We start from the raw sequence: 22,891 nt of genomic DNA on the forward strand, positions 1-22,891 counted from the left end.
GGTAGCCAGATAAAAGTAGGTGGCCCACTGAAGGAAAATAAAATTATACATGGAGGCAGAGGAAGAGGGTTAGGTCGTTAAAAAGTAGTGCGCGTTGGGTGTTCACCAAGGAGGAAGGCACAGACGATAGTAAGATTATGGAAGGGTATGTTGATATTCTAGGCATGTCAATATTAAGGAGGAGGAGGAGGAGGTGGGGCATCTTAAAAAACATTAAGGTGGTTAAGTCTCCAGGGGCTGATAGGACCTATCGCAGGATGCCATTGGAGACAAGGGATTGCTGGGGCATCCTGAAATCTTTGCATCCTCTTTAGCCAAAGGTGAGGTCCCACATGACTGGAGAATAGCCAATGTTATTCCTTTGTTTAAGAAGGGCAAAACAGATAAACCAGGAAATTATAGACCTGTGAACCTTACATCAGTGGTAGGAAAATTATTGGAGAAGATTCTTAGGGATAGGATTATACACATTTGGATAAGAATGAACATAGGGACAGTCAGCATGGCTTTGTGTGAGGAGGTCTTGTCTCAAATTTGATTGGGTTTTTTGAGGAAGTGACGAAGGTGATAGATGAGGGTAAGGTAGTGAATGTTGGGTCTATGTGTACTTTACTAAAGCATTTGACATGGCCTCTCATGGTACACTTATGGGCATTTCAACTCCACTTACCCACACTCTCCCCGTAGCCCTTAACTCCTTGCGAGATCAAGAATTTATCAATCTCTGCCTGAAGACATCCAACGTCCCAGCCTCCACTGCACTCCGTGGCAATGAATTCCACAGGCCCACCACTCTCTGGCTGAAGAAATGTCTCCTCTTTTGCGTTCTAAGCTGACTCTCTCTAATTTTAAGGCTGTGCCCACGAGTCCTAGTCTTCTCTCCTAACGGAAACAACTTCAAAGCATCTGCCCTTTCTAAGCCATGCATTATCTTGTAAGTTTCTATTAGACCTCCCCATAACCTTCTAAACTACAATGAATACAATCCCAGGATCCTCAGCTGTTCATCGCAGGTTAGGCCTACCATTCCAGGGATCGTCCGTGTGAATCTCCGCTGGACACGCTCCAGTGCCAGTGTGTCCTTCCTGAGGTGTGGGGCCCAAAACTGGACACTGTATTCCAAATGGGGCCTAACTAGAGCTTTATAAAGTCTCAGAAGCACATCACTGCTTTTATATTCCAACCCTCTTGAGATAATTGACAACATTGCATTCGTTTTCTTAATCATGGACTCAACCTGCATGTTTACCTTTAGAGAATCCTCAACTAGCACTCCCAGATCCCTCTGTACTTTGGCTTTATGAATTTTCTCACCGTTTAGAAAGTAATCCATGCTTCTATTCTTTTTTCCAAAGTGCAAGACTTTGGGCTTGCTCACATTGAATTTCATCAGCCATTTCCTGGAACACTCTCCTAAACTGTCTGAATCCTTCTACAGCCTCCCCACTTGCTTGTCTGCCTAATTTCGTATCATGGGCGAACTTCACCAGAATGCCCCCAGTCCCTTCATCCAGATCATAAAATGAACAGCTGCAGCTCCAGCACTGAACCCTGTGGGACCCCACTTGTCACCACCTGCCATTCCGAAAAAGAACCTTTTATCCCAACTCTTTTGCCTTCTGTCAGACAGCCAATCCCCAATCCTTGCCAGTAGCTCACCTCGAACACCTTACTCAGCAGCCTCCCATGAGGCACTTTATCAAAGGCCTTTTTGATGTCTAGATAGATAACATCCACTGGGTTTCCTTGGCCTAACCTACTTGTTACCACTTTAAAGAATTCTAACAGGTTTGTTAGGCACGACCACCCCTTATTAAATCCATGCTGTCTTGTTCTAATCTGATCCTGCACTTCCAAGAATTTCGAAATCTCACCCTTAATGATGGATTCTAGAATTTTACCTACAACGGAAGTTAGGCTAATCGGCTTATAATTTTCCATCTTTTGTCTTGATCCTTTCAAGGGTCATAATCTCCAGATTACTGCCCGAGCCACATGCTAATTGGCAATGGGATAAGAAAATTAGGGAAGTAAACACGTGGCTAAGAGATTGGTGTGGGAAAAAGGATTCCATTTTATGGGGCATTGGGCATCAGTTTTGGACCAATGGGACGGTCTCCAACTGAACTGATCTGGAACCAGTGTTCTGGAAAAAAAGATAAATAGGGTGGTCACTAGGACTTTAAACATGAGAATTGGGGGGGGAAAGGGAACAGGAAAGCAACAGGGAGTATGGAGGCAAGTAAAAAGATAAACAGCAGGTTAGCATGTGTGCAGGGTTTAAGTTCAAGGCAGGCTGGGAATGAAGCAAAAAGGAATGATAACTTAGGACATATTACTAGAGATGCTGGAAATCATGAAGATAAGAAAATTAGCATTAAGGCGCTTTATCTGAATGCCCGTAGTATTGGCAACAAAGCAGATGAATTAACAGCACAAATCATCGTGAATGATGATGATGTGGTAGGCATCACAGAGATGTGGTTGCAGTGGGGTTCAGGACTGACAGTTAAATATTCAAGGATTTACAACGTATTGAAAAGAGGGAAACGGGCAGAGAGTATGTGCCTGGAACATGCTCCCAGGGAGGTTGTAGAAGCAGATACGATAGCAATGTTTAAGGGCATTTAGATAGACATATGTACAGGCAGGGATTAGAGGAATACAGACCATGTGTAGGCAGATGGGATTAGTTTAAAATAGCAACATAGCAGGCCAAAGGGCCTGCTCCTCTGCTACACTGTTCTATATTTAAATTTATTGATCATAAATATCTTAAAATGACAAAAACTCTTGAATAACAAATAATGAGCTTTCATCTCTCAGAAATTCTTTATCTGCTGTTCTATTGGAGGAATGAAATTACCATGGCTGCCATCACATGAGAAAAAACAATCTTCTTTTGTGCTAACTCAGAAGAGTAATTTTAGTACCTTTGAAATCATTAAGAGTTTATCCAGAACAAGTTATCTTTCAATAAACTCAGCATTCCGATTGTTTGGTTTTTGCTTATTGGTCAGGCAGCAATTTTCCTCATGTCCAATACTTTTTCAAACTAATAAATATCTTCTGAAGAAAGATTTTGAAAAATACGTGTATCACTACTATTCTTCCTGGGTCACTTGTAGCGGTGTTCCATAGATCCGACCTTAATTCCCAGACAGCAGGAGGTTGGTAGCTTATTAAGATCAGTTAGACTCGCAGGCATTAATCATGAATGTAATTTAAATCCCAAAAACCAAAGTTAGAACTTTTATTTATGGTTGTACCTGAACTATCTTGGATATTGAGATAAAAGGGTGTTCTCAGAGTCTGCTCCTGAACTTACTTTCATATTTAAAGCCCTCTTCTCAATCTCAGAGATGCACGCCTTGATAATGAATGGGATTCCATCATGACTGTCTCTGGAAACTTGGGCAAAGTCCCTTCCAAACAGCTGTAACTTCCGCTGTAGCTTCTTGTGTCCACATTTAATTGCCAGCGTCTCCAGACATTTCTTGTGACAAGCCAGATTGCACTGCAAGGTACATTACACCACGATTAGTGTCAGGAAAAGCTGGAAATCTATTCAAATGAAGGGAATCAATTTGTGATACTCGTTAATCTCTGTCTTACATAACATTTTGATCAAAATTATCTTTGTGAAATTTCTGCATATGGCATTATCAGATCACAGACCTTATGTAATAATATTCTTTCATAATTTTATATCATAGAATATAAGAACAGGAACAAACCATTCAGCCCTTCCAGCATTCTCTGCAGTTCAATTTGATCACGGCTAATTTTCCAACTCAATACCCAGTTCCTGCTTTCTCACGAGATCCGTTGATCTCTTTAGCCCTAAGATCTATATCTAATTCTTTCTTGAAAACAAAGAAGTATTTATTCTTTTTTTTCTCCCAGTGCACCAAGTACTGCACAGTTGTAACAAGGAGGGGGCAGGGTTTTGAAACCATGGAGTCCCAGGGCTCTGGGTCTTTTACATTACCTGACTTGCTCCAGAAGACCTTCAGCAGGCACCAAAGAGCAGTCATGGTGATAAAGTCGGAGGGGTGTTTCCAGACAATTCACCTTTGCTTTTTAAACACTTCCCAATAAAATTTTGATGAGATGTGAGACATTGTCCTCTTTGCAGCCACTCCATGATAGGAGAGTGACATACAGCAAGGACCAGATAGTCTCTGAAGGGAAGTACGTTTCAAGTTCAGTGAGACAGAGACAGAGAGAGAGAGAGAGAGAGAGAGAGAGAGAGAGACAGACAGAGAGAGACACACACACACACACACAGATAGACACAGAGAGACACACACACATAAACAGAGACAGAGACATAGAGAGAGAGAGAAACACAGAGAGACAGAGGGAGAGAGAAAAAAAAAAAGAGAGAAACAGGGAGAGAGAGAAAGAGAGAGAGCCAGAGAGACAGAGATGGAGAGAGAGAGACACACAGAGAGACACACAGAGAGAGAGACACACACAGACACAGAGAGAGAGAGAGAAAAACACAGAGAAAGAGACATAGAGAGAAAGAGAGAGACACACACACACATATACACAGAGAGCTGTCGTGGACTTTGGTAAAGGTAAGGTTGTATTCTAATTCCAGCCTTGCAAAGGTGTTCTTGTACTTTCGACAGGGGAAGTGATTAAGGGTGTTTTTATAATTAAAGAGAGAGGAAGTGATCATGACATCCTCTGGCAAACCCCATGAATTTCCAACCTGACCATGCAGAACACAATGTGCTGCTCAAGTGCTAGAGTATTGCTTCATAAAATCCCATGGTGAAACATTTGGCTTTGAATAGGTGTACATGGTGAACGGTTCACTTGATCAAATAGGCACTGGTGTCACTTTGATATCTTTAAAGAGAAAAGCAGTGGGTCATTCTAAAACAACAATCCTCATCAAAAATGGCAAAGTAGAGAGCTCAACTCATCTGTTTCCAATTATTTGAAATTTAGAAAGAAAGAATCTATATATATATAGTTCCTAAGTATATCCTTTAAGAAATTCCAAATATTCTATGTTATGAATTGTCAATAAATTTACAGACCATTACTGTGGCAATTAGCAGTTTGCAAATATACAACAGTGAGACATGAGACTATTAATTTGTTTTGGTAATATTGGCTGACAGGGGAATATTTATCGAGAAATGGAGAAAACTCATTAAGTCTAAGAAGATTTCAAAGCAAATTACTGTTTAATGAAGTTGACAAATGAGACCTTGTTTTCAGGCCTCATTCTCAAGGATATTAAAAAGATTCAATGATCTGTTAACATTCATAAAAAAAGTTAGAAACCCATTACACCAGTGCAAAAGGTTATAAATATGGTCTAGGTAAACGATCAGCATGAATGTCTATTATGGAGACAATGATTTGTTTTACTTTAGCTCTAATATGCTCTACTACGTTTCCACAGCCACTACTAATCCCATAGATCCAGTACTTACTTCCTCACACTCTGCTCCCTGGAAATACACGTAGCTGTCACACTCTCTGCATTTTGATGGCGTACGAAGTTTCCTGAGGCGATGTGTTTGTGCAGCCTTCGAAAGTCGCACATTTTTGAAAGGGCCGGTAGATACCGCGATTTCTGGAGCCATTCCATTGATGCCTATTCCAAAAGGAAACCAACTGCTGATTTAAATAAAAATCGCCCGACAAATTTCTTTCAACGATCAAAACGTCGTTGTTTTGCGTCGGACTGGAAGGTACTTTGATCCAACACTGCTTCACTGCAGTTAGGTTTTTGTGTTGCTCTGACCCAAAATGATGAGCATTAACAACAATAAACTGGTTTCACAAGGTACAACTATCTCCTTGGGCTCCACCAGGATATCTCAATTTACCTCAGTCTGGGGTTGGTTAGCACAGTTGGCTGGAACAGCTGGTCTGTGATACAGAGTGACACCACAGGTTCTACTCCTGCACCAGCTGAGGTTGCCATGAAGGTACCTACTTCCTCGTCTCTCTCTTCCTCTCGAGGCATGGTAACCCTCAGGTTAACCACTGCCAGTCAACTCAATCTAATGAGGGAGCAGCCTACGATCCTTTGGAACTATAGTGACTTTATCTTCACGGATTTCAAACAACTTTTTCACAATTTTTCAGGTTTCTTATAAAGGACATTTCTCTGCTCCCCACCTCCCTCCAATGATCAGGTACCCGGGCCTCCCCGGCTGGTGCATGGCCAAGATGCCACCCAATGGGGGTGGACGCCCAGTGCTTGTTCTGAAATTGAAGATCTTCCTTTGACCTTGGAGGCCATGTGGAGGTCAATGGAGGAGATTCTTACATGGGTCTCTCATGGTTCCTTCTCCAGGATGCAATCCTCGTGAATTCTTGAGACCATCACTTAACTTACAACTTGAGGACCATATTGGGCGGCACAGTGGCTCAGTGGTTAGCACTACTGCGTCACAGCACCAGGGACCTGGGTTCGATTCCAGCCTTGAGCAATTGTCTGTGTGGAGTTTGCACATCCTCCCTGTGTCTGCGTGGGTTTCCTCCAGATGCTCTGGTTCCCTTCCACAGTCCAAAGATGTGGAGGTTAGGTGAAATGGCCATGCTAAATTGCCCATAGTTTTCAGAGATGTGTAGCTAGGTGCATTAGTCAGAAGAAATGTAGAGTGATAGGGTAGGGGAATGGGTCTGGGTGGGATTTGATGGGCCAAATGGCCTGTTTCCACACTGTTAGAGATTCTACAATAAGTGATTCTTTCTCACTACTACCACTCTGCAGAGTTACTTTTGTTGCCTTGGTTACTAATGTTCCTGGTATGAGTCCTTGGCATACACAGGCACAGTTTAATGGACGTTTCTGGACATTTTAGAAGCAAATTCCCGTTCACTCACTTTGCTCAAAGTTCGTGCTGCCATCTTTCTCGTCTACATCCTCAGTGGATGATATAGCACCAGAAGAAGGAATCCTGGGCAATTTTCTGGAAAAATCACCTATGGAGACATTGGAGGTAAAATCTTGATGAAATATTATTCAGAACTAATGTCCTAGAATATACTAAAAATGGGTTAAAACTTTATAATTCAATTAGTACAATGCCTTCAATGTGTGTTTCTAGATGTGTGATTTTTGCAGTGTTTCTTTGGTGGTAGTGGTTGGGGTTTGAGCAAAGGTTAAGCTGCAAAAGAAAGAGGCTGTTTTTGTATTAGTTGCCAAGCAGGATGTTGCTCAGAATTAAGGGAACAAGGAGTCACCAAGAGACACTTGGTGTTCCAAGTTGGTTTGAGGGAAATTTAAAGTGGAGTGGAGTGATTTGTGAAGGATACTGGAAGACCTGACCTCAGTACATCAGGGAAAATAGGAGTTCCTTGGGTGTGGATTTTGAACTTAAATGTTAAGACCTCATATCTACCAGACACTTGCCAGTGTGTTTTCATTGTTTGTATCAGGTGATGTGAAAGTACCTTTTCTTTAGTTTTGTGTTATTAGTTGCCTATAACGTTGTTGAATTCATGTTGATACTGGTTTGTTTGTTACAGTAAAAGCTTTAAAGTACAAGCTCTTGTCCTGTGATTCTTGAGTAATCCTACCTGTTGCAGATGACGGGGAATCCAGACCACTGCCTCCTCCAACATTGTCTGCATCACTCATGGTAGTAGGCCAGGATTTGTGTACCTGGTGACTGCGGACTCCTGAAAGGAATAATTTGGGTGCAGACTTGACTCCATAAATGAACATTCCTATCCATGGAAACTTTGTCCTCAACTCTCACGACCTGCTTCTTATTCCAATGCTTCATCTTAATTCAACCTAATATATTCAACTGGCTGTGTTTTGTCACTAATAGTCAGTCATCACAGCCAGTACTCCTTCAGTGAAGGCAGACTTCAGAATAACATTTGTAAAACCTGCTCTTCTCAACAGCATTGTCAAAAACATTAATAATGGTTATAAGGCAAGGATTGAAAGTCAATGATCTGAATTAGGGTTTGACTGTGACAAAAAGTGTTTGATTTACAGTCCTACAACCTCAAGTAACCCCCTTAAGACAATTACTTGCTTGAACCTTCCTTGGTATCAATTGTCTCCATTCTTGAGATGCTTTCATGTGGAATAAACGATGCATTTAAGTGTACCTCAGTTTGATTAGTAAATGTAATATACAATTTACTTACATGCATTCTGAATTTACAAATGTTTACAGAGAAACCAGAAATGTTACTTAAACTAAATACTTCACATATCAACTTCAATCATTCAGCAGGAGATTCTCCAAAAGCTTTTGGCCTACAGTCACATAAGCGGGCAAAGATAGAAAGTTGTCCAGGTATGTCCTGTCCTCAAACACCAGCACAAATCCATCCTGGCCAATTATTTTCCCATCAGTCTACTCTCGATCATCAGCAGTGATGGAACAGGTTGCCCACAATGCCATCAAGCAGCAATAGCAAAGGAATAAACTGCTCACTGATGTTCAGGTTGGGTTCCACCAGGGCCACTCAGCTCCTGACCCATTTACAGCATTGGTTCAAACATGGACAGAAGAGCTGAATCCCTGAGGTGAAGTGAGAATACTGCCTTTGACATCAAAGATGCATTACAGAGTGTGGCACTAAGAAGCCCTAACAAAATTGGAGTCAATGAAAATCAGGAGAAAAACTCTCTACTGGTTGGAGTCATATCTGGCACAAGGAATACAGTTGAGGTTGATGCAGTCAGTCATCTCCTCCAGGATATTAAGAAGTATGCCAACATTGTAGAGCCAATAATCTTTAACTTCTTCAGTGACTTTCCCTCCATCGTAAATAAGGTCAGAAGTGGGAATCTTCACCAATGATTGCACAATATTCAGTACCATTAGTGACTCCTCAGATACTGAAGCAGTCCATGTCAAAATGGAAAAAGTCCTGGACAACATCTAGGCTTGGGCTGGTAAGTGGAAAGCAATATTCATGCTGTACAAATGCCAGACAATGATCATCTCTTAAAAGAGAGGATCTAACTGTCACCTTTGACATTCAATGGTATTATCATTATTGAATCCTTACTATCAACATCAAGGCGAGTTACCATTGACCTGAAACTGAACTGGTCCAGCCAAACAAATACTACGCATTCAACAGCAGATTAGGGACTAGGGATTCTGCAGGAAGCCACTCACTTCTTGCCTCCCCAAAACCTGTTCACCATTTACAAGGCATAGAAAAGGTACATGAAGAACATCTTGCACTTGCCTAGATGGGTACAGCTCCAATAGCCTTCAAAAAGGTTTGTATCATCCAGGACAAAGAAATCCACTTACTTGTCCATCCATCATCTTTAACATTCACTCCCTTCACCACCAACATAGTGATAGCAAAATGTACCATTTCAAGTTACACTACAGTCTCTCACTATGACTCCTTTAACAGCACCTTCCAACCTCAACTTCTGCCACCTACAACAGGAGCAGCAGATTCATGGGAACACCACCTGCAAGTTCTGTTCCAAATTAGATACCATCCAGAGAAACTAATTTTTGCAACTTGTCCTGTTTTCTTAACTCTGACTTCTTGACACCAGCTCATAGCCCCTAGAAATGGGAGTAGTCATTTTCCATTGCTTTTTATTTTTTGTTAAACATAAATGCATTCTTTACATCAATGTTCAAAATTTTGGCATGAAGAGGTGGAAATCTTTCCTTCCACCTTCAGGGACAGGGTGAGGAGGCAGGTCCTAAGCCTCTCTGGGCTAAAATAAGTATCAAACTTGCACTGTTGGCATTGTTATGGGTCACACAATAGCCACTGAGTTTACCAACTACCACAAAAGTCAATACTGTTGTTAAACTAAAATTCCAACAGCTATTCCCATGTCATTAAGTTTAAAAATATGCTAAACTCAGATAACAATTGATACTAGAAGCTAAACTGTACTAGACTTTCTGTAACATGAATCTTCAGTTTTCTTTCCCCCTCTCAAGAAATGCTGTGAAATCTTGCTCTGCTGAAGAGGTTTTTTTCATCTGACAAAAATTGGACTTTACAATCAAATACTAAAACAAATTTGTTATATTACTTCTAAAGTTAGGATCATTCACATATGCTTAAATTGGAAATGGTGGGAACCTTCAGGGTAGGACTTTAGCTTGATATATTCCCCATAAAAACTTTTACAGTTAGAAAACATAGCCAAATGTTAAGCATTACCTCTTCTCTCAGTAGGTCCTCCACCTCGTGCTTCCTTCTGAGTCGATCCTCCCTCTGGACTGCCAGGCTCATCCATCGAGGACTGGGACTGTATCTCATTTGCAGGATTGGAAGCAAAGTCACTTGTATTGAAACTACCCTTACGAGCCCTTACATGGGGAGACCTAAAATAAAAAGGAGAAAAATTAGATTAATCTTAATGTTGGTCTTAATGTTAGGTCTTAAGGAGCAAAAATTGACAGCCATCTCTCAGCACTGCAATGAATTGTGATTCTGGATCACACAGAATAAAGGGACCTCAGAGTGCCGGTTCATAGTCCCTTGAAAGTAGAGACTCAGGTAGATGGAATAGTGAAGAAGACACTTAGTATGCTTTTCTTTATGGTCAATGCACTGAGTACAGGGGTTAGGGGATCATTTTGCGGCTATATCAGGACATAGGTGCGGCCACTTTTGGAATATTGTGTGCAATTCTGGTCTCCCTCCTATAGGAAAGATGTTGTGAAACTTGAAAGGGTTCAGAAAAGATTTACACTGATGTTGCCAGAGTTGGAGGGTTTGAGCTATAGGGAGAGGCTGAATAGGCTGGGGCTGTTTTCCCTGAAGCGTCAGAGGCTGAGGGGTGACCTCATAGAGTTTATAAAATGAGGAGCATGGATAGGATAAATAGACAAAGTCTTTTTCCTGGGTTGGGGAAGTCCAGAACTAGAGGGCATAGGTTTAAGGTGAGAAGGGAAAGATTTAAAAGGGACCTAAGGGATAACTTTTTCACACAAAGGGTGGTGCATGTTTGGAATGAACTGCCAGAGGAAGTGGTGGAGGCTAGTACAATTGCAACATCAAAAAGGCATCTGGATAGGTATATGGATAGGAAGGGTTTAGAGGGATATGGGCCAAGTGCTGGCACACGGGACTAGATTAATTTCGGATATCTTTTCAGCATGGCCGAGTAGGGTCTGTTTCCATGCTGTTTCTATGACTCATATTTGAACTGAAATGAACCAATATGCTCAACTTTCAATTCTGTCAATGCCACATGTCTTTTTTTATAGATCTTTGAGCATTACCAGCATTATCAGTGACTTCAGTCAAATGCTGCCTTGAGATGAAAGGTAAGCACTCTCATCTCACCCTGGGATTCAGCTCTATGTTTGGATTAAGAGATTTAGAGTTGAGTGACCCTGACAGAGTTCTAATTGAGCATTGATCATTGAGGTTATTGGTGATTCAGTACACTTGATAGGACTATTGATGGCACCTCCCATCAATAGAGCAGCAATTGGTCCTGCGTTTTATGGGTAGGACATAACTTACAATTTCCCACTTTTCTGGGTACACATCAGTGTTGTAACTGAACTGGAACACCTTATCTCAGGACCCAACTAGTTCAGGAGTGCAGGTTTTCAGGAATACTGCTGGGACATTGTTACGATCCATAGCCTTTGCTGTATCTAGTGCTTCCCAAATATTGTCGAGAGTGTGGTGCTGGAAAAGCACAGCAGGTCAGGCAGCATCCGAGGAGCAGGAGAATTGATGTTTCAGGACGGAGCCTTTCATCAGGAAACTTTCTCCTTCCCAAATATTGCCCCCCACAACAGTGACTCAATTTCGAGGCTTGAAAATGTCATGATCCTTCAGTCAAAACTGTGAGCCTGGGAGAGGGAGGGGTTCAGGTAGGCCACTCTACATACTTGCTCATGACCTTACTTTAGGTCCTGGCTCCATTTTGGAAACCCCTGGTGTTCATCATTTTCTTGATGTCACAAAGAATGCCTTGAATTGGCTGAAGACTGGCATCCACAATAATGGGAATCACAGACTAAGGTTGAGATGGTTCATTGAGTAGCATTTCTAGTTTCAGCCTTGTCTGACTCTTCACACAAATGAAAATGTAAAGAAAAACCCTAAACTTCCACAAAATGAAGCTCAACTCAATTCTGAGAAGTTCAGATTTGTTCTGTTAAAAAGAATGTACAGATTCACCACTTCATTACCAATGTAGTAGCTATCGATCATAAAACATGCTCTTTCCATTACGCTAGACAAAGTAAACACTTTATGACAGGACTGCTCCATATGCTTCCAAGAAGCTCCTCACTTCAGTTCCATAAAATTATTTCAAATATGTCAATGCCTTGATTACATTAATGTACAGGGAAGTGTCATTCAAACATATTTAGCATTATAAAGTGCAGCCAGTCCTCAGCAATGTTTTGAAACATATAGATATTTGAATGTTGATGGTCACAAAAGATTGAGGTGCATTGTATATGGAGGGTTTACTATCACTGCCTTTTACAGCTTAGAAAGTCACCAAAATGACAGACAATGTGAGTAATTCACTCTCCTCAGGGTCTGCTTCTCTCGTTGAAAGAGAAAGAAGCAACAAAACGACATGTGGGAATCTACAAATATTTAAATGTCTTTCAAACTGGGCGAGGTCTAACCAATTCCAGTTCAGGAGGTAAAAACAATGACTGCAGATGCTGGAAACTTGCCCGAAACGTCGATTTCAAAGCTCCTTGGATGCTGCCTGAACTGCTGTGCTCTTCCAGCACCACTAATCCAGAATCCAATTTCAGTTCAGACATCCTTTTGATTGTAAACACTAACGACAGGTGGTTAGTGAATCTATAGAGGCCATTCTCAAATGCAGGGAGGAACAAAGCAGCAATACAGCTTTTGGCTTTCCCCTTTCTCCAGGGCAGTGCACATTTTTATCAAAGCAGCTTGATTGAGATCAGTAATGGGAGATCGAGATGCTCACTGTACTGCTCATGGCTGCTCAGGAGGTCCGCGCACACTCATTTCCAGGAAAGGCAGAGTGAATGTAGCTCACCATTACAACAAAGCCTTTGGGTCATAGCATGAGGCAACATCAGATTTCATTAATTATACCAACAAAACTGTTTTTCACTTTTGACTGACTTTGTTCCATCAGCATCGCTGGATTTTGGTTGTTAGCCCGAGGGTGTACCCGCTATGGTTTAATTGGTAGCACCTCCTGACTCTGGGATGGTTATGAATTTAAATTCCACTTGAGAAACTGGGGAATAAAAATCAATAATGTCATTACAATGACATTGAGAGTTGTGGGCGGCACGGTGGCACAGTGGTTAGCACTGCTGCCTCACAGCGCCAGAGACCCGGGTTCAATTCCCGACTCAGGCGACTGACTGTGTGGACTTTGCACATTCTCCCCGTGTCTGCGTGGGTTTCCTCCGGGTGCTCCGGTTTCCTCCCACAGTCCAAAGATGTGCAGGCCAGGTGAATTGGCCATGCTAAAGTGCCCGTAGTGTTAGGTAAGGGGTAAAGGTAGGGGTATGGGTGGGTTGCGCTTCGGCGGGGCGGTGTGGACTTGTTGGGCCGAAGGGCCTGTTTCCACACTGTAAGTAATCTTAAAAAAAAAGTCCTGAGGGCATGCTGCACCGTTGGTGATGTCATCCTACCATTCAACGGTCTGGCCTTTCAGTTAGACATGAAAATTCCCAATGAGGTGGCCTTGTCAATAGTCATCGTGATTATGTTTCACAGATAACGTTACTGGCTATACTTAAAAAAACTTCATTGCAAAGCAAGTTGAGACAGTCTGAGGTTACGAAAGACACTACATATATCTAAGATTTTTATATTCTCTTGATATTTGGAGTGACCAGGAAAGATGCGCGAAACAGTTTCATCCAAATGATACTCGTCTTGAAAGGCAACTGAATCAAAGTACTGACAAAATGGAAACTTGCATCAAACAGTATAAATTCTGATGTATCAGCACTTGAAATAAGGCGGCACGGTGGCTCAGTGGTTAGCACTGCTGTCTGACAGTGCCAGGGTTCAATTCCACCCTTGGCTAACTGTCTGTGTGGAGTTTGCACATTCTCCCCTTGTCTGCACGGGTTTCCTCTGTGTGCTCCAGTTTCCTCCCACAGTCCAAAGATGTGCATGTTAGGTGGATTGCCATGCTAAATTGTCCATAGAATCCAGAGTTATGCAGGCTAGGTGGGGATTAGCCATGAGAAATATAGTGAAAAGGTGGGATGCTGATCGGAAGGTCAGTGTGGACTCTATAGGCTGAATGGCCTGTTTCAATGCTGTAGGGATTCTATTTCTGAAAAAAATGGTTCATGTTTTAGGTACAGACCTTTTGTCTCAAGTCTAAATGCAAAATACAAAACTATTTCCTTTCGGTTTTTGATGGATTGGTTATATGTAACTGCATTATTTTCTCTGTAAAGCAGAAAGCATCATGGGATACATAAGTCAACTGGATACATTTCAGGAGAGAAGGATTGAAGCACACGGCAGGAAAGTGGGAATTCAAGGTTGATCTGTTGCAGGGATGTGTTTATTGAGTTAAACAGCCTTCACCTGCTGTGTGTTCTTAACTTACATACATTAGCAAAGGTAATACACAATGGCCGATGAATAACTTTTTATTTTGAGCTGCTGTTAGGGTGTGCAAAGTTCTATGATTTTGGGAAATGAAGAAGTGTTTCTCTAAGGGTTTCCCTAAGGCTCAAGACCCATATTATGAATCCAATTATTTATCTTTGTCCAGGCCTTTGGAATGCTCCAGGACCTCATCCAGCAGTAGCACACATTACCTCAGACTCTCTGTTTAGTGTCACATTGTTAAATGGTGCCAGCCTACAGCAGGTAGTTAAATCAGCTTGTCTTAATTGCTGATAGGATGTCATTGAATAAATAGACAGAAAACAGAAGTGGGACATGATTTGCTGGCACTAGTGATTGATAACTTTTCATGTGATCCATCCTCCTTATAACTAGAATTGTATTTAACAGGGATGGTTTTACAGTTTCAAAGCTTTTGCAACATTCTTTCAGTCCTACATAGACTTCAAGAGCTTGCTGCTGCATGGTGAAATAGAATGTGGCTGTTTTAATGCTGATGGTAAATTTAATCAGGTAAATTTGCTAAACATCAGCATAAAATTGTCAAATCTTTGCCGACAAAGCACCTGCACCCTGAAAGAACAATAGTAAATGAAACACGATGGGCCTGATCTTTTGAGCACTCTGATCTTTACAATGGCATGCAGATGTGGAGGATCTGAACCAAATTTCAACATTTCTCACTTTTGCCAGCAAGTGAAAGAGGGTGGGATGTGAATCTCACAGAAGGGAAACTCCCCTTGGCAAGGCCATTTGAACTTAGCCCAGAGTTCAAGCTGACCCCATTTTAGCTGTTCCAAGGCATTAACCTGCAATCAGAAATCTCAAATTGTAGTTTGGAATGTTAGTTGTATATTACCTAATGTTTAGTCTATTTTCATTTTTGTTTGTTACGGTAATAGACTTATAAGGTGAAATCCCTCTGCATCGTTCCTTTCATTGGTTGCTGAGAAATTTATATCTCTTCAAAAGTTGTTGGTCACTATGGGGATCAGCAATACTCACAGATTCACAGAACCAGTCCATACCAAATATAGTCCCAAACTAAACTAGTCCCACCTGCCTGCTCCTGGCCAATATCCCTCCAAACCATTCCTACTCATACTTATCCAAATGTCTTAAATGTTGTAATTGTGCACACATCCACTATGTTCTCAGGAGGTTCATTCCACATGCGAACCACCCTCTGTGTCAAAAAATTGTCTTTTTTAAATCGCTCTCCTTTCGCCTTAAAAATGTGCCACCTCGTCTTGAAATCCCCCATCCTGGGGAAAAGACAACTACCATTAACTCTGTCTATTCCACTCATTATTTTATAAACTTCTGTCAAGTCACCTCTCAACCTCGTATGCACCAGCGAAAAAAGTCCCAGCCTTTCTTTATAACTCAAACCTTCCATATCTGGCAACATCCTGGTAAATCTCTTCTGAACCCTCTCGAGCTTAATAATCCCCTTCCTATAACTGGGCGACCAGAACTGGAGTCAAAAAGTGTGCTGAAAAAGCACAGCCAGTCAGACAGCATGCGAACAACAGGAGAGTCGACGTTTCAAGCATAAGCTCTTCATTGGGAATGTGGGGACCAGACCTGGACACAGTATTCCAGAGGAGGCCTCAAGAACATATCACACTATCAGTGTCCCAACAGCATTTCATCTTGTCTTGTTTTTTTATCCCTTAAAGCACAGTGTACTAACAGGGAATGAGACGGAGCTGATCTGATCACTTTCAAGAAAAACACAGGCATGTCACTTGTGTCTTATGTGTCAATTTGAAACATGACTCAAAGTCACAGTTTACTTGATACCAAATTGCTGAGCAATTGAGCAATAGATTACGGTCATGCCAATCCTGAGAATGAATAAAAGAAAATCACATCCATCGTATTCATTTTACTTGATTCACTCTCTCACAAGTACTTCTCGCTAATATGAAGAATTCGGGTGGATAACCAAGAGTTAATAATAGTCGTACACATACCCCGTTATTTGAGATGAATATGATTCAAAATCATAATGTGCTTCCGTTTCAGCTTCCATCTGGAGGTCCTTGACATAAGATGCATATTGCTGGCCTGGGTCATATAGCTTGCTGCTCTCACAGAGTGTCTGGAAGTGCACAGGCAGTGGTGCCGTTTGCATGTGCATTCTCTGGTAGTATGAGATGGTGGCCTGCAGATTCCAATAAAGAGATTTAAACAGAATAAGCAGACTTCGGAGTTTTTCTAAAATAATTGGAGGGATTTAATAATTAATAATCAGAACGCTCACTGGCAGAGGATTGCTGACACTTCTTTTACAAATCAAGTTTTTACATCACTAATCGTTGTTAGACTCCTAATATTGAATTTATAAATGTAAGAAGAAATGTTTCCTCACTCTGTGCTTTCCAAAGCATGTTTATCTGCCTTGCTCAGCCTCCCAGGAACCTCCCACTATGTTGGTATCCTTCATTTTCCAACCATATTCCTGGAAGTGTAAAGGCAAGACTAGCATGGAAATAGAAGCTGACACGTAGGCACAGTACTTGCAATTTACCAACTGTTGCCAGTTTACCCTTTGCCTACAGCAACTTAAAATGAATGCTTTAATCTCAACAGTGAACTTTGAACAGCCCTCATCCTTCCTGTGAACACTTGCTGTCTCTCCAGTTTCCTCTTTCAGCTCAAAAAGCAATAACAACATTGAAAAGTGAGTTAAATGAAGCCATACGCACCGATTTCAATGTCTGGTCACTCTGTTTGATGATTTCCTGGATCTGTCGCAGTACATTCACTTTCACGTCTTCCAGCTCTTGTTTTTGTGTCTTGGCATCTGCAATGCATGTTCTGTATGTTGCCTCGGCTTCATCAGCCTGCAAAATACCAGCATTAATAAAATATCCTTTCTAATATGATTGGAAGCAAATTCATACCAGAGAGGCCCAGGAGCACAGCCTTACATAGAAAGCTGTGAATTTTCAAGTCCAAAAAGCTCGTTAAAATTAGACCAATTCAAAATTTCAAAATTGAGATGGATGGATTTTGGTTAGGCTTTAGTGAACTGAGATACAGTACTGAGGCTGGCAGATGAAGAAGCTAAAGATACAGATCTAACAAGATCGGGTTTAATGGCAGTAGCTTCAAGCAACTGAAGATTGTTTTCCTGCTCCTCCATACTTGAACAAAACAGGATTCAGTTCACTAATCATCTACTGATCTTCTACTCAACTCCCATCAAGAAAATAAAAAGAATAAAAATCAAATTAGAGTCATAGAGATGTACAAAATGGAAACAGACCCATCAGTCCAACTAGTCCTTGCCGACCAGGTATCCCAAATTAATCTAGTCTCATTTGACAGCGTTTGGACCATATTCATTACCCATCCAAATGTTTTTCAAATGTTGTAATTGTAGCAGCCTCCACCACTTCATCTGGCAGCTCATTCCATACATGCACCATCCCCAGATCTCTTTTAAAACTTTCCCCTCTCACCTTAAACCCATGCCCTCTAGTTTTGGACTTCCCACCCTGAAGAAAAGACCTTGGCTATTCACCCTATCCGTGCCATGTGTGATTTTATACAACTCTGTAAGGTCACCCCTCAGCCTCTGATGCTCCAGGGAAAATAGCCCCAGCCTATTCAACCTCTCCCTCAGCTCAAACCTTCCAACCTGGCAATGTCCTTGTAAATCTTCTCTGAACCCTTTCAAGTTTCACAACATCTTTCCTTTAGCATGGAGACCAGAACTGAACACAATATTCCAAATGTGGTCAAACCAATGTCCTGTACAGCCACAACATGACCTCCCAACTCCTATACTCAATGATTTGACCAATAAAGTCAAGCATACCAAACATCACCTTCAGCACTGGTGAAGCAGTAGACTCAGCACTGGTCCTTGCGACACACCACTGGTGACAGCCTCCAATCCGTAAAACAATCTTCCACCGCCACCCACTGTCTACTACCTTCAAGCTAATTTTGTATCCAAATGGCTAACTCTCCCTGTATTCCATGTGATCTAACCTTACTAACCAGTCTACCACGTGGAACCTTGTTGAATGCCTTGCTGAAATCTATGTATACAAGGTCCACCACTCTGACTTCATCAATCCTCTTCGTCACTTCTTTGAAAAACTCAATCAAATTAGTGAGACACACTTTCCCAGGCACCAAGCCATGTTGATTATCCCTAATCAGTCCTTGCCTTTCCAAATACATGTAAATCCTGTCCTTTAAAATCTCCTCCAACAATTTATTCACCAATGAAGTCAGGCTCACTGGTCTATAGTTCCCTGACCTCTCCTTACAACCTTTCTTAAATAATGGCATCACATTAGCCAAACCCCATTTTCTGGCACCTCGCCCATAGTTATCAATAATATGAATATCTCAGCAAGAAGCCCAGCAATCACTTCCCTAGCTTCCCACAAAGTTCTGAGATACATTTGGTCGGGTCCCATGGATTTACCCACCTTTATGGGTTTTCGGACGTCCAGCGCTTCCTTCTCTGTAATATGGACACTTTTCAAGGTATTATTATTATTCCTCCATATTCTCTAGCTTCCATATCCTTCTCTAGCAAAAACTGACACAAAATACTCATTGTTTCTGAAGAAATTTTGAAAATGTAGATTTGTGTGTTTGGGAAATTTTGTCTGTGCACTGCGTTTCCCCATGAGTGTGTTGTCAACTTGAGGGAAATTCCAATGTGCTCACTAGCCCAATGTTTATAGCAGAACTTTACACTTCCTCTAGAATTCTTCTTAGTTCCCTGGAGAAGCAGTCAAACTACCCATAATGTCAGAAAAGGATCAAGAACTACGGGGACCATGAATTAAAGCTGCAAGAACAGGAAGGCACAGAAGGCAAACTGATATAAACAAGAAGAGCACTGAGAGCTGAAGAAAATAAATTGTCAACAGGTGGCATAGAATTGTACTACATTGTTGGAAATGGCTCCAGATGCTACAAATATCATGACCATGACCCTCTAGTCATTCCCCCATTGTAATTCCAACAAGGGGCCAGCACAATTACCAGGGAAAGGGAGTTTAGCCAGGCAGCTTCTGATGTTAGTTAAAGACTGGTAGTTTCATTTGAAAAAGTATTTTAAAAGGCTTTATACAATGCGATGAATGTATTTATTAGTTATGCTGTTTCAATATAAACCACAAAGCAGACGGTTACTAACAAAACAGTTTCAGATCACAACAAACCAAGTAATTTGACATTCAGTTCATTGTTACCAAGGTACAAAATGTTCTAGCCTTCCAACAAGATATTCAGTTTATTGGTCAAAAGGGAACCTGGCCTAGCTTTCAAATGTCAAAATTAGTATTCCTTAACTGGACACAAATGTTGCTAGCTATGTTGTGACAGCTGTTACGCAGAACATGGAACAGTACAGCACAGGAATAGGCCCTTCAGCCCACCGTGGATCTGCTGAATATGATGCCATTGATCCCATCTGCCTGCACTTGGTCTGTATCCCTCTATTCCTCAGCTGTTCATGTGTCAATCTAAATGCCTTTAAACTTTGCTATTGTATCTGTTTCCACCATCTCTCCTGACAGTGTATTCCAGACACCTACCATCCTCTGTGTAAAAAAAACGTTCCTTGCACATTTCTTTTAAACATTCACCCTTTCACCTTCAAACCATGCCCCCTAGCATTAAACATTTCCACCATGGGAAAAGGACTCTGACTATCCACCTGCCTCTCATAACTGGCATACTTCTATCCTCAGTCTCCAAAGCTCGAGTGAAAACAATCCAAGTTTGTCCAATCTTTCTTAATAGCTAGTACATTTCAATCCAAGAAACATCCTGGTAAACTTCTTTTGCATGGTCCCCAAAGCCTCCACATCCTTCCTATAGGGTGGAGACCAGAACTGCACACAATACGCCAAATGTGGTCTGATGAAACCTTGCTACAACTTGCCACCTTCTATACTCAATGCCCTAAGCAACGAAGGCAATCATGCCGTATGCCTTCTTTACCACCTTACCCACTTGTGCGCAACTTTCAGGGAGCTATGGACTTGCACCCCAAGATCCCCTTTGTATATCAATTCTTTTTGAGTGTCCTGCCATTTACTGTATATTTTCCTCTTGCACCTGACCTCCCAAAATGTATCACATCAAACTTGTTCAAAATAAACTCTGCCGGTTCTCCGACTAACATTTCAACTGATCTATATCCTGTTGTAATCTTTGACGACCTTCCTCATTATCCACAACTCTACCAATTTTCTTATCATCTGCAAATTTACTAATCAATTCACCTATATTTTCCTGCAAATTACATATATGTATCTGATTTTTGTGGAACATCACTGGTCACAGACCTCAATTCAGAAAAGCAGCCCTCCATTATTCTCTGTCTTCTATGACCAAATCAATTTCGTATCCAACTTCCCAACTCACCATGGATCCCATGTCTACACAGAAACATCACACCTATATTACAAACTTTAAAAAGTTCCACTGGTGACTAAGGAAGCATGATTTACATGTTCATATCATCTTTTCCCTTCAGTTTTACAACAAGTACAATGCTTGTTTGAAATTGACTAAAATCACTGATAAATTAAAGAACAAAAGATTATGATATGGCTTTTGGAAAATTATACAATAACAGCAAGAGGTCTGTCACCATCTGAATTTCTGATTGAAGACGTTTTACAATATTAATATGCCACCAGAACTTGCAAAATTACTTATTCTTTATGTGCAATATTACTTTCTGTGTCTGCATTTGTCATGCCATTGACAGAACATCTAATGAATTCCTCGTAGCACCAGATCATCTTAACTTCAAGACAAGTGAATGCATGTTGTATATCACATTGATTGGTTTTTAGTTGTCTGTTTTTTGTAAAATGAGATAAGGGTTTTAATCTTATTTGTGGTCTGAATGATCTCAGGCTGTTTATCTATTTGGTTCAAATATCAACATTCAATGCACCCAGTGATAATCAGGTTCTGGCCCCTCTAAGATTACTCTGTAAGTTGACAAATGAAAATCTTTTTAACAAATTAATGATTGGGGAAGTATATTTTCCTGTGTTCTGCATTAGCAATACCATCGACATCTACTTTTTCTGAAAGGAAACCGTCACAAAAGCCCACACAGTGACAGGGAGAATGTACGTATATACACACACACACACAAACACACACAAACACGATAATACTGAACGATGTGGCAGGTTCACAGGGCTTCTCCTATTTTCTCCAATTCAATGACACTAAGGGGCTAAACGATTAGTAGGAGGATATGCTAGAATGCATACAAAGGGTCGAGATGCCATTTTAAAAAAAAATTACATTAGATTAATACAGAGGTTCATTGTTAAAACACGATAAAATGTTTGAAAACATGCCCACAACGAGGCAGTATATTCACTCTTCAGGCCTCACCTTGTTGCGTGCATCCTCCTCTGTCCTTCGCTTCTTGTCTAGAGTCTTGCTGGCGTTACTGCTGCTTGCACTCTGCTGGTCCTCTTCCGCTTTCACTGTCAGGATCTTGGCCTTCTCGTACTCCTCGGAACGTTGCATGTACGCCTGCTTTGCCTTTTTAAGGTTCGCCTCGGCTTCTTGCTATGAGATGATAACAGAAAGTCAGTCTGGTTTACTGGACAGAGGTGAGCTATGGTTGGTCCAGGTCAGATGGAACTCTTGCTGCTTCACAAAAGAAAAATGTTGAGGCGTATGTTACTATTACTGAGCAGCAGTGTGTCAATTCAAATACATTCAGAAGTGGCCTCACACTGTTAAGTTTATATTTGCCGAATGAATACACCTAAATGAGCAGGAAAAGAACATAATAAGAAGAGTAGGCCATTCAGCCCTTCAAGCCTACCCTTCAATATGATCATGGCTGATCTGCCCCAGGTCTCAACTCCTGTTTGATTCCTCATTGCCCTCAACTACTCAATATTCTGAAAATCAACCTCTTTCAATACTTTCAATGATTTAGCCTCCCCAACTCTTTGGGGTACAGAATTCTAAACGTTCACTGCCCTCTAGGAGAAGAACTTGCTTTGCATTTCAGTTTTAAATGCATTTATTTTGTAATTATGTTCCCGAGTTCAAGATTCCCACATTAGAGGTAACACTTTCTCAACATTGACCCTGTCAAAGCCACTAAGAATCTCGAGTATCAATAAAATCATCCCTTAGTCTTCTTAAGTTAACCCCTTCATTCCAAGAATCAGCCCAGTGAATTGCTTTTGAACAGCCTCAATGTCCAGTCTTAAGTACAGGAACCAAAACTGCACACAGTACTCCAGGTGCATTCTCACCAACACCCTGTACTGTTGTAACAAGACATCCA

The 22,891-nt window shown here is 41.2% G+C and overlaps 1 protein-coding gene across 3 annotated transcripts in view; it reads right to left on the reverse strand.

Annotated features, from left to right (window-relative positions):
* The window catches only part of LOC122565348 (rho GTPase-activating protein 45-like), a 183,608-nt gene that overhangs the window by 18,270 nt on the left and 142,447 nt on the right, over positions 1-22,891 (reverse strand). For all 3 annotated transcript variants that reach the window (XM_043721229.2, XM_043721228.2, XM_043721227.2), the window contains exons 11-18: positions 21,976-22,155; positions 17,283-17,420; positions 16,548-16,738; positions 10,159-10,322; positions 7,561-7,662; positions 6,865-6,963; positions 5,460-5,623; positions 3,329-3,517 (exon numbers count right to left, since the gene is read on the reverse strand). In XM_043721229.2, coding sequence (XP_043577164.2) covers positions 3,329-3,517; positions 5,460-5,623; positions 6,865-6,963; positions 7,561-7,662; positions 10,159-10,322; positions 16,548-16,738; positions 17,283-17,420; positions 21,976-22,155 — 1,227 coding nt within the window. The remainder of the gene's footprint in view (positions 1-3,328; positions 3,518-5,459; positions 5,624-6,864; positions 6,964-7,560; positions 7,663-10,158; positions 10,323-16,547; positions 16,739-17,282; positions 17,421-21,975; positions 22,156-22,891) is intronic.

The sequence above is a fragment of the Chiloscyllium plagiosum genome, unplaced genomic scaffold (assembly GCF_037043375.1).
Source record: "Chiloscyllium plagiosum isolate Xiang-an unplaced genomic scaffold, Cpla_swu_hap1 HiC_scaffold_28, whole genome shotgun sequence".
Taxonomy (NCBI): domain Eukaryota; kingdom Metazoa; phylum Chordata; class Chondrichthyes; order Orectolobiformes; family Hemiscylliidae; genus Chiloscyllium; species Chiloscyllium plagiosum.